The 12,500-nt window shown below is 30.4% G+C and overlaps 1 protein-coding gene across 2 annotated transcripts in view; it reads left to right on the top strand.

Moving 5' to 3' along the window:
* Positions 1 to 12,500, top strand: part of LOC118449858 (uncharacterized) — a 280,468-nt gene that overhangs the window by 226,982 nt on the left and 40,986 nt on the right. For both annotated transcript variants that reach the window (XM_085662142.1, XM_085662143.1), the window contains one exon: positions 9,181 to 9,314. In XM_085662142.1, the coding sequence (XP_085518268.1) occupies positions 9,181 to 9,314 (134 nt within the window). The remainder of the gene's footprint in view (positions 1 to 9,180; positions 9,315 to 12,500) is intronic.

Below are 12,500 nucleotides of genomic sequence, written 5' to 3'. Positions count from 1 at the left end.
CTCTCTCTCTCTTTCTCTCTCTCTTTTCTTTTTTTCCAACAAAGGTCGAAAACGCGCGCGGCCACGCGGCCGCCGTGCGTCCGTCGAAAACGGCTACTCGGTTACCACCCTTCATTCCCTCCACCCCCACCCTTACTCCCTACCCCGACACACATCACTATAACCCGTAACGTTTAATTCGTACTTCAAACAATTGCACGAACCACCGACAGCACCCTATATCGTTTGTTATATAGGTTACCACAGAAATAATTGAATTAGGCGAGCGAGCCGAAGCTTAAACGGATTTCGAGGCCCAACGATGATTCCACTAATTTCGAGGACTGAGAGAAATGGATATAGACAGAGAGATAGAGAGATAGATAGAAATGAATAGGAGAGATAGAGAGATGGAAAGATAGAGAGAAATGTAAAAGGAGTAATATTTGAAAAAAAAATTTTGTAATTTTCAAAAGTATTTCCGATAAATTTCAATCAGTCTCTCGACCGAAGGGGAAACGTTGAAGAATAGAAAAAAAAAAAATTAAATAGAAAAAATATAAAAAAAACAAAAGAAAATAAAAAAGAAGAAAAAAAAAGAGAAAAAAGAGAGAAAGAGAGAGAGAGAAAGAGAAAGACAGACAGAGAGAAATTTTCTTCTTTTCGGAAATTTTCTTTTCTTTCTTGTTTTTTTTTTCTTTTTTTACCTTCATATATATATATATATATAAAACGATTTTATATATATATTTTATTTATATATATATACTTCAATTTATATATATATATACTTCAATTTATATATATATATACTTCATATATTATATATATATACTTCATATATTATATATATTTTATTTATATATATATATATATTCTTCAAAAGTTCTCCTCATCAACGAATTCCCTTTCTCGAAATGCAAAAAGATCGGCGAATTTTCGATAGGAAATTCTGCAAATTCGACGAGAAGTATACCTCGAACAAATAGCGAAAGAGAGATACCTACTTTTCGTTCGACTGAGTTCGAAAGAGCGTGGTAGGGAATAGGAGGAAGGAATCAATCGAGATTACGAATACCGTCGAAGCGAGAAATTAAATGGGACATATCCGCTTTTCAGAAAGTATACATCAATGATTTGAGAGAAAGAGAGAAAGAGAAAGAAAGAAAGAAAGAAAGAGAGAGAGAGAAAGAATAGGAGAATGGGAGGGGGGAAAGTGAGAGAGATAGAGAGAGAGATATGTTGGTTTGCGTTAGAAAAGAATTCGCTGAACTACAAAATTTCATCTCTTAACGGGTCGGGTGATCCCTTGGATATGATCCTATTTTTTTTTCCTTTTTTTTTTTTTTGTTTTCTTTGGTAATTTCACTAATCCATTCTAGAAATGAAAGATCTCAAACAATTACGGAAAAGAATTTCGTTCGAAATTTCGTACGAAAAGAAGATCGTTGTTATATATCGAAAAATTGCAAAATGTTATTTTACAACTCGTGAATGTTAATGAAATTGAAAAAGAAAGATGTGATTTATTTGTAAAACTTTTATCGATCTTACTTTTTACGTTTTATCAATTTTTTCTTATTTCGTAATACTTGAAAAGAAATAATAGGAATAGGAAAACAGTTTTTCTTGATTCTCTATGATTTCTCTATCGAAATTTTCTTCTCTTCGAAAAAGTATTGTATCCCCATAATCACTATGATCAATATTTAATGCTTGAACGTTTAAAAAAAAAAAAAAAAAAGAAGAAGAAAAGGAAAAAAAAAATAAGGGAAATAATAATAATAATAATTATGAAAAAGAAAAGAAGAAGAAGAAGAAAGAAATATAAATTGTTCAATATAAAAAAAAAAAAAAAAACAAAAAGGAACAATACTCTTTATCAATTTTTATTTTTTTTTATTTTTTTATTTTTTTGTCCTGTTTGTTTTCTCATACTCCACTCTTAAATATATTACTTTAAACATATAATAAACTATAAACTTACAGATACGTGTCTCACGTCCAATGGAACTATAATAGTATTAAAAATTTTTAAATAAAAAAAAAAAAAATAAATAAAAAAAAATAAAAAAGTAAGAAGATGAAAACAAATATCGAACTTTTTATTCGTTACTTCGAAAGATAAAGGGATTGTCTTCGCGTTTTAGTTTTTTCCCTTCATTTGACTCCAACCACACACGAAGATTGCTTTAAAAGGTGATTAAAGACCAAAAGAGAGAGGATCAGAGAGAATGATAGAGGTAGAGAGAGAGAGAGAGAGAGAGAGAGAGAGAGAGAAAGAGAAAGATAGAGATAGAGTGCAATTTTTCATCGTTACATTGGTATATCGCTTTGTATGCATCCAAGTCTATAACTACGTAAGCCGTTCTTCCCGTAAAGCTATCGGAGTGGACGCGAAGCGAAGCGAGGTTTCGATGATTAAGAGCGACCGACCCCCTCGAATACAAAGGGAAACGTGTAATCGGAATCCAAATGTACGAATGTATATATCTATATATACATATATCTATGTATACATATATGTATCTATGTATCTATGTATGTATGTATTTACATTGGCACAAATTGGAATATTAAGGGGTCAAGATATTACAGGTACTACTTCGATCGAATAATTTGCCATCGCTTCTAATTATGATCGTGAAAAAAAAAAGATATAATTAATACAATAAATGACAAAATATTATCAATACGATTAAAGTTTATTCTTGATTGAGAGAAATAATTCTAAGATATTTGGATCGATTCATTGAATCTTTTCTTTTTTTCTCCTCCCTTCCATTCCATTTTAACGTCCGATTCGAGAGATAATTATTTTTCTTTTTCTTTTTTTTTTACTAAAATTTTCTTTTTTTGTTTTTTTTTTTTTTTCGTCTTCCATCACTTCTGACACAATTAAATATTATTCTTGGATCGGTGAAATGATAATAGAGCGGAGAAAAGAGAAAAGATAAACTTTACATTGATCCAATGCGTATGTACATATATATATATATGTACATACGCATATATATATATATATATATATATATATGATAGTCTTATAAATTTAAATTTTTATTATAAGTAGAAACAATTCTCACTTTCTCTTTTTTCTTTTTTTTTCTTTTTTTTAATCAAACATGTTCGTACACGATTCTTAATTTCCTAATTTTTTCTTTTACGAAACAATTATTATTATTATTAGAAATATATATATTTATTTATTATTATAATTATATATTATTATTATATATATATATATTTATAATTTGTTCAAATTGAAAACTAAGTTGAGATGGTCGATCAATGTATATTTTGACGTAAACACACATAAAAAGAAAAGCCATTGTTACGTGAACCCCTATACGTCGGGGTCGGATTCGACATCAATTTTTTATCTTTCCGAAATACTTTTTTACGTCGGGCGTGATTCGACGCATATTTTTCTTTTTCTTTTTTTTGTTTCTTTTTTGTATTTTCTTGTTTTTTTTTTTTTTTTTTTAGGATACCGTTTCATATAAAAATTTTTTACTACGAAATGTCACATCTTCATCGAAATAAAAAAAAAAAAAAAAAAAAAAAAACCTATGAGAAGCGTTACGTATATTTTATGTTATTTTTCTTTTTTCTCTTTGATACATAAAAAAAAGAGAAAAGAAAAGAAAAGAAATAAAAAAATAAACATTAAAACGCGGATGTACAAAAAAAAAAAAGAAGAAAAAAAAAATAATAATAATAATAATAATGATATTAATAATATTAATAATAATGAGTACAGACGTTATGACAAACGTGAACTGAAAAGAAAAATCGAACGATGTTTGTATATAATTTTAAAGAAAATCTCTCTGTCTCTCTTTTTCTCCCTTCTTCTCTCTTACTCTCTCTCCCCCCTCCTTTATCTCTCTCCTCCCCCCCCTCTCTCTCTCTCTTATGTGAGGGTTGAAATTCAACGAAAGGATTTTCGTTTTACCGGAAACATTTCTAACGTGACCAAGATAAAGAATCTTATAAAAATCTTTGGCTTTTTCATTTCGAAAGGTAAACCACAAAATGGAACGGGATATCTTTCGAACAGACGTTCCTAGATGCAGTTACTCTCTTAGTTTTTCCTTCTTTTAAACGATTCTCTTTGAATGTTCCCAACGAATGAATATTTATGACGTCCTCCCCTATCCTCCAACCCACATACACCCTTCCCCCTCCCCCCGCCCCACCACCACCACCCATCCCCGCTTTTCTCTCCATGAATATTTACGATATCGAAAGTCTATGCCGGAATATCGATGGGGAACGCGCTTTATGCGCGTGTGCGTATGAACTATATCGTTTACGTACAATACACTTCGAAATATAAATTGTTCAATAAAAATTCTAAGGTAAAATTTCAATTTTGTCAATTTTCAATCCACGTTGTTGATACCTTCTGGTGAATTTTATTTTTTATAAATACAAAAAAGAAAAAAGGAAAAGAAAAAAAAAGAAAAAAAAAAAAAAAACAGAAAAGAAAAAAGAAACAAAAAGGAATTTACGTAACACCGACGAATATAAAAATACTTTCTCGTTTGCTTATAATTTACAAATGAAATGTTCTCATCGAATTTATAAACGACAAATCGTTAATACAATTTTTACATTTCACTTTGATCGAAGTCGAATGATCTAGCTCTTTTTTATTTCTATTTTTTTTTTTTTTTGTTTTTTTTTTTTTTTTTTGTTCTTTTTTTCTTCGAATAATCAAATATATATATATATATTTAAAATCTATTTTATAAGGGACAATGTGATAACGAGATGCATAGTAATATAAAAGAACATTAAGGAAAAATATCCTGTTCGGATTTATGAACATCCCTTATGCGAACTACTACTCATAAGAGAGAAAAGAGGGAGAGAGAGAGAGAGAGAGAGAAAGAGAGAGAGAGAAAGCTCTCTGAGTCGAATTAAAGGGGAACCAACGATCCAGAGCTTACGTAGAGAGCTTCATAAATGCTCTCCATAAATATCGGGGTGGAAAATTGTTCTAGAGAGAAGAGGATCGAACGTTTACGCATCATGTTAACCTATTTTTTTTAACTACGAGAGTGCTTCGATCTTATATGAATACAACGCTCTCTAACGTCTTCTATATACCATAGAGCGTACTCTTTATGAATTAAATAATAATCGTGTAACGATTGCAAAGACAAAAAAAAAAAAAAGAAAAAACAAAACAAGAAAAAAGGAAAAGAAAAGAAATAATGAAAAGGATTAACGTCGACCTTGAAAACAAAGGAAACATTAATCACATCGTCATATCGATATAAAAAAAAAAAAGAAAAAAAGTGAATCCTCTTTATATTAGGATACAATTAATCATAAATTTAAATTAATACGATCATTAACGTTTTATCAATTAAACCGTAATCGTTCTCTAATTTAAATTTTGTTTTCGTCAATATTTAAAAAAAAAAAAAAAGAAAAAAAAAGAAGAAAAAAGAGAGGAAAAAAGAAAAAAAAAAAAAAGTGAAAGAAAAAGAAAAAAGAAAAAAGAAAAAAGAAATAAAAGTACAACTTAAACGGACGTTATAGCGATTAAACGATTATCAAAGATTTATACGTAAACGAGTGATAAGAGATTTCGTGTTTAATTTATGATACTCACTAACATTAGCCGTATAATTTTCTTAAATAATTTTCTTCGAGCAGGCATAACGTACGAACGTATAATTGCATTACTCAGAACGGGACGTATTTCTATTTCATAATTTTCCAGAAATTCGAATCTAGAAGAGAAACGAAAATTAGTAACGGTAATAGCACACGGCGAAACGTTCCTAGTAAGTCTCTTTGAAAATAGGAAAGTCCAGTGAAATCCGTAAACCACGAAGGACCGACCGTCGGTTAAATTTGTCGCTCTCTATATGTATCCTCCGTTTGCGGCTGGTATCCTCAACATTGACTACAAGTGCGAGTGTGAATACAAGAAAGAGAGAGAGAGAGAGAGAGAGAGAGAGAGAGAGAGAGAGAGAGAGAGAGAGAGAGAGAGTCTTGTTTTACAGCGTTACCTTCCGGCCTAACCATGGCTTTCTGCTGGCCGCCATTCCGCAAATCCACTAGCTTCTACAAGCCCGTACAATCGTCGAGGAAATAAACTTCCTTTAGCGAGATATCATCCCTTCTCGTAACATTTCGCGCACGCACACAAGCACATACACATACACACACACACACACACACACATACAGACATATATATATATATATATATATATATACATAAGGACACGTACATGGCTGCATAGATACATCCGAGAGCTTCCCACATTTTAAAGCTAAAATCCTTCGGCATGTTTCAAACCGCCATCGTATTCTCGTACCTTCTCGCTTGACCTATCCAAATTGCAGTGAAAGATTACGGGAGTCTAATGGTAAACCTGATTAGCCAATACGAATACAAGTTTAATCCTCGTAGATACTTAAAGTACTTATTTACTTATTTACTTACTTACCTATCTCTATTATTGTATACAGTGATCTTGGTTAAATCCATCAAACGATTCAAATCAATTTCTCCGAGTAATCCGATAGGTCCGATTATTTTCCTTCTTCTCGTAATTTTTTATGAGATTGTATAAATCCTTTTTCTTTTTTTTTTTTTTTTTTTTGATTGTTTTTCTTTTTTTTTTTTTCTTTTTTTTTTCTTCTTCCATTAAGACGATCAACGAATTGTAAGCGTATCACTGTTAATTATTTTATGGAATTTTTTTATTTTACTTTTGTCTTGTTCCTTTTATTTTATTTTATATTATTTATAATAAAAATTGACATTTTCATAAAATAAACGTGAGTGATCGTTATTGAATCTTAAAGATTATTCATAAGATCATTCGTTTCTTAAGAATCTTAAAGACTATTTCATTCTAACAAGTGCGACGAGAAACGTATAATGATTATAATTTATAGTAATTTATCTGGGATTTTATTTGCAAATTTTGATCGTAAATATTAAAAGTTTTAAGGAAAGGCCTTTTAATTGAATTTCTTCTTTTTTTCTTTTCTTACTAATTATTAAAATAAAAGTTAATGAAATAACAATCTGTGATCGAGCATTGATATAAATTTTTTTTAATAATTTCATAAACGTAAAAAAAAAATATATATATATATCGTTACGTTAACAACGATAAAAAAAAAAATTAATAAAATAAAATAGAACAATTTCATTTTGAATTTATAGAAAACGTATATATAAAACATTTAAAAAAACGAGAATATTTCGCGTTACCGAGATTTGCAACGCATCCTGCCAGTCACGTTTTATTTTCTCGGAGAAAAATTCGATGCATAACCTTTTGTAAATCGGCGATTCAATCCGCAAACTCCATTCCCGAGTTGGAACACAATCATGAATTTGGAACGCGCCACGATTCGTATTCGTGTATGTAATCTACGTAGGATAGATATATCTATATATCTATATACCTATCTACCTACCTACTACCTATCTAGCCACCAACCTAGCCACCAACCTAGCCACCTACGTAACTACCTACCTACCTACCTATCTACCAATACAAAGAATGTTCGAACGTGTCTCCTATACATTTGCAAATAACCGGAACACAGAATTATTTAGGTACCAATGTAAACCGTAAATTTCTAACCAGAGAAAACTGTTGAAAACTTTCGATGATCATAAAAACTTTCGCGCTTGAAAAATCTAATATCATTTTCGAATGAAATATCGATCTGTGAGATACATTAATGGATCAATTTCGATATGAAGAAAGAGAGAGAGAGAGAGAGAGAGAAAGAGAGAGAGAGAGAGAGAGAGAGAGAGAGAGAGAGAGAGAGAGAAAGAACTAACTAAATCGACCTCTATCTCTATCTCTCTATACACATATATATAATGTATATATATACGTGTGTGTGTATATATATATATATATATATATATATATATATATGGATATGAGTAAGTGCTTGGACAACAGGGTGGATGTTTAATTGAGCATTCGGTCGCGCCAGGCTGAACGCGAATGTCCCTCATAATCCGGTGTACCAATTAACGCTATTAGAGACATCGAACGTAGAGAGAGAGAGAGAGAGAGAGAGAGAGAGAGAGAGAGAGAGAGAGAGAGGGAGAGGGACGCCGGCGGCAGTCTGATAAACTTGATCATCGATTACAAGTGGAGGTAGTACACGGCCATTGACAACCATAACGTGATCGTAAACGACTGGTAATATAGAAGATAGCAAACGAAAAAAAAAAAAGAAAAGAGAAAAAAACGAAAAGAGAGAAAGAGAGAGAAAGAGAGAGAGAGAGAGAGAGAAAAAAAAAGATGATAATAATTCCAATATTGTCGTGAAAATCGTGGATCGGACAATTCGTTCTATCCATTAATACGAATAAATTAATTAATTATCGGAAACGATATCGCAGATAGGAGGATGAGTAGAAAAAGAGAAAGAAAAATATAAAAGAAAAAGAAAATAAAAATTATCCTGATTGATATATCCCGTATGGAATATCTCGTGAAATAAATTATTTGATTCAGGATTTATTGCATATATAAAACAGATTTCTGTGATATAAAGATTTTGCTAGGGACTGATCTTTTATTTTTTTCTTTTTTTTCTTTTTTTTTTTTGTTCCTTTTTTGTTTTATCGAATTAACACATTAAATAACGGAAAATGAAAATTCTCATTTTCAGATTCATATATTACTTCAATTGTATTTGATAATATCAAAGGAAAATTTATATGGGAAAATTATTAAATTAGAATGATATGATTAAAATGGAATACATGAAATATTTAAATTATCTTACATAAACCTCCACACGCACACACACACACACACACACACATGTATATCTTCATCTTACGTATACTTGATATAACATAAATTGATGTAACATCGATTAATTGAAAAAAGTATCGATAATAAAGGGGAAATGAAATTTTTTTCATTAAATTTTATCCTTCGATGACGTGTTAAATACGATTCTCAATATTATCAATCTCCTATAGGTTATTATATGTTCATCCCCTATATACACATGCACACACACACACACACACACACACATATATACATACATACATATATATACACATATATATGTGTAATATCGTAGAAAAGGAACGACATATGAAATACATTGATGTTACCGTAGACACTCGAAAGCTATAACTTTCATGTACCATTCAGCGTTGAATTTACGTTTCTAGCTCTTCCGGAACGAGGACCGGAAATCACGGGCTTAACCTCGCACTACGCCGTTGGCGAAAACGTGACTGCCAACTGTACGGCCTGGCCTTCGGTACCAAAAGCCGATCTTCGCTGGACCATCAATGGAGAAACGGTAAAGTATTTACGATTCTTTCCTGTAACCGTGTATATCAGTATACACGTGTGTATGTATGTGTGTGTGTGTGTGTGTGTGTGTGTGTGTGTATATACATCCAGCTAAACATGGCCATCTATTTTTCTTCGATACTCAAGTTCGATCGTTTCATGAACGATCGAGAAAAAGGTTTCTTAACGATCGGAAATCGACTTTTCTTCCTTCCGATTGAAAACGACCGATCTGTCGACAAAAAAAAGAAATAATAAAAAAAAAAAAATATATATATATCTATATATATATATATATATATATATATATATATATATATATATATATATATATGTATATACATCGTACACTTTCTACAATGGCAAACTTATCTTCGAAAAAGTTTTACAGCCCCAATTTAATACTCTTTCAATTTCTCTCACGTCCTTACCAAACGTACATTCCTATTAAGAAACGAAGTAAACGATATTTTCTATCGGTATCAATTTTTCTCCTTTTTGTTCCTTTTACTTTCTTACTTTTTTTTTTTTTTGTTTTTGTTTCTTTTTTTCTTTTTTTCTTTTTCCTCCTTCCTTTTCGCTTCTTTCTTCCTCTTTTCGTCGAGACACATACTCCGACAATTAATTTATAATCGTAATTTTAAACGTTGCGTCTTAATTGCAATTTTATCGTAGAATAATTTTTATTTTTTTGTATGTCTTTTTCTCTTCTTATTTCGTTTTTTTAATCTGTCCTGTGAAAGAAAAAGAAAAAGAAAATATAGGAAGGAAGAAAATTGAAAAATCGATAACTTCTCGTTATCGATCATAATTTTGCGTTATGCAAGATCCTTCTTTTTTCTTTCTTTTTTATAATAATAATAATAATAATAATTAATAATCAAACGTGATAGTATATACGTGTATATATGATATTTAATTGTTCGATTCAATGAGAATTATCTCTTAGTTTTTTTTTTTTCTTTTTTCTTATAAATCTATCTTACAAAGAATCGATATTATCGTGTAATCGACATTATCCAACGAACAAAATCAATTTCGTCCATTGAACAATAATAATAATAATGATAATAATAATAATAATAATAATAATAATAATAATAATAATAATAAGGATAAGAATAAGAATAATAATCAATTAAACATAAAATCTCATGTGATATGAATCAATAATTTTTACGTACTTATTCGTTTTTTAAAATAAATGTTTAAACTACTCTATCAAAATGAACAATCAACAGTTTCTTTTTATCGATATTAATTTTTCTAATATATATATATATATATATATATATATATATTAGAAAAATTATATATATAATTAATATATATAATAATTAATTTATATAATAAAATTATAATAAAATTAATATATATATATATATATATCAACAATAATTGATATAAACGTCATTGTACCATACTAAAATGTTACCTCTCGAGGGAGATTATAACAATTTTTCTATTTCTTTTTTCTTTCATTTTATTTTTATCTCTCGCGTAAATCCATGTACATATATATATATATATATATATATATATATATACAAACACACACGCACACATACACCCATACATATACACGTTCGTATAAGCTCGTATATACAGAGAGACAGGTAGGCATTATATATACATATACGGCAATAGAATGATCTTCGATTTTCCTAAAAGCTCGTTCCTCGGCAAGAAAATTAGATTTCAGCGTTCGGTTGATCGTCAACGGCGAAAATCCTCTTTCCTCCTTTCTAGCCGAAGAATGCCAGCCCAAGGCGAATCTCATCCGCTAGGCCATCAACTTAAAATACAAGGGCGTTTGCTTTTGCTCATGCAAAATAATCTCAGCTCAGTTAAACCCACCCACCCATCTATTCCCCGCCCGCCCGCCCGTCCCCCTCGCGCGAGAAATTTCCTTGATGGGGACCTTGAATCTTTGAAAAAGGGATGATAGTAGTAGTAGTAATAGTAGTAGTAGTAATAGTAGTAATAGTAGTATTATGGCATAATAGTTATCGGAAAGAAAAATCTTCGTACGAGTTTTTTGTCTTTCTCTGCATTTTGTTTTTTTCTTTTTTATTTCTTTCGTTTTTTTTCTTTCTTTTTCTTTTTCTTTTTATCGATGCCAAAGCTATCTAGAGGAACGAGGGGGATAAGAGAGAGACAGACAGAGAGAAAAAGAGAGAGAGAGAGAGAGAGAGAGACAAAAAAGGTCGACAAGGAAAAGGGAAAGCGAAATCACGTATAAAAGTTCTCCGTTGTGAGATCTATCGCTGTAAACCAAAGTCTCGTTACTTCCTTTCCCTTCTCATTCCTTTTTCTTTCCTTTTTTTTCTTTTATTTTCTCTTCTTTTTTGTTTTTCTTTTTTTTTCTTTTTTTGTTTAATTCCTTTTTTTCTATCTTCTTTCTCTGTTTTCTTCTTCTTCTTCTACTTCTTCTTTTATTCGTTTCTGAAAACTCGCGCGAAGTCTGCGTAAAAAGTTTTTCGCCTATAAAGTATCGAGAGATAGGTCCTCTCTCTCACTCTCTCTCTCCCTCTTTCTCATACATAAACACCTACACACATATACACATACATACATACTTTCTTTTTCGTTTCGATTCGCTCACTTTGACTTCTATTTGAACGCACGTGTCACTTTTATTTCTTGCGAACGAACGAACGAAAATGTACGCTTAATGTAAATTGAAATTTTTCTTCTCGTTTGTTTGTTCTTTTTCTTTATTTTTTTTTTCTTTTCTCTTTTTTTTCTTCTCCCCCCCCCCCTCCCCTCCCCTCCCCCTCCCCCCATTACGGACAACAAATTTTATAGACAATTATTCTTCATCGAAAGTTTAATTGTCAATGGATCATTAATTATTATGATTAATATCTCACAATTAATCGATTTTGGAATATATGTATATATATATATATATATATATATATATATATGTAATTATTGAACAACAATCAGTTATGCAAGTTATCGATTAACCACACACCGTATATTGGTTCTACATTACGATTGTCCGCACGATCGACTCATCGAATGAGCGTTACATGTATGTAGAACGTTGATCATAACCATGTAACATAATGTATGTATCATACCGTGTTAATTACAATGATGGGAAGAAGGTATGCATAACGTGAAACTATTATTATTATTCAAGTATGACCTATAAAATATTTAATATCATAACATTTGACAATAG

The sequence above is a fragment of the Vespa mandarinia genome, chromosome 17, assembly GCF_050613455.1.
Source record: "Vespa mandarinia isolate Hongniang chromosome 17, ASM5061345v1, whole genome shotgun sequence".
NCBI lineage: Eukaryota > Metazoa > Arthropoda > Insecta > Hymenoptera > Vespidae > Vespa > Vespa mandarinia.
The sequence above is the reverse complement of the archived record's forward strand: the minus strand, read 5'-3'. Positions and strand labels throughout refer to the sequence as shown.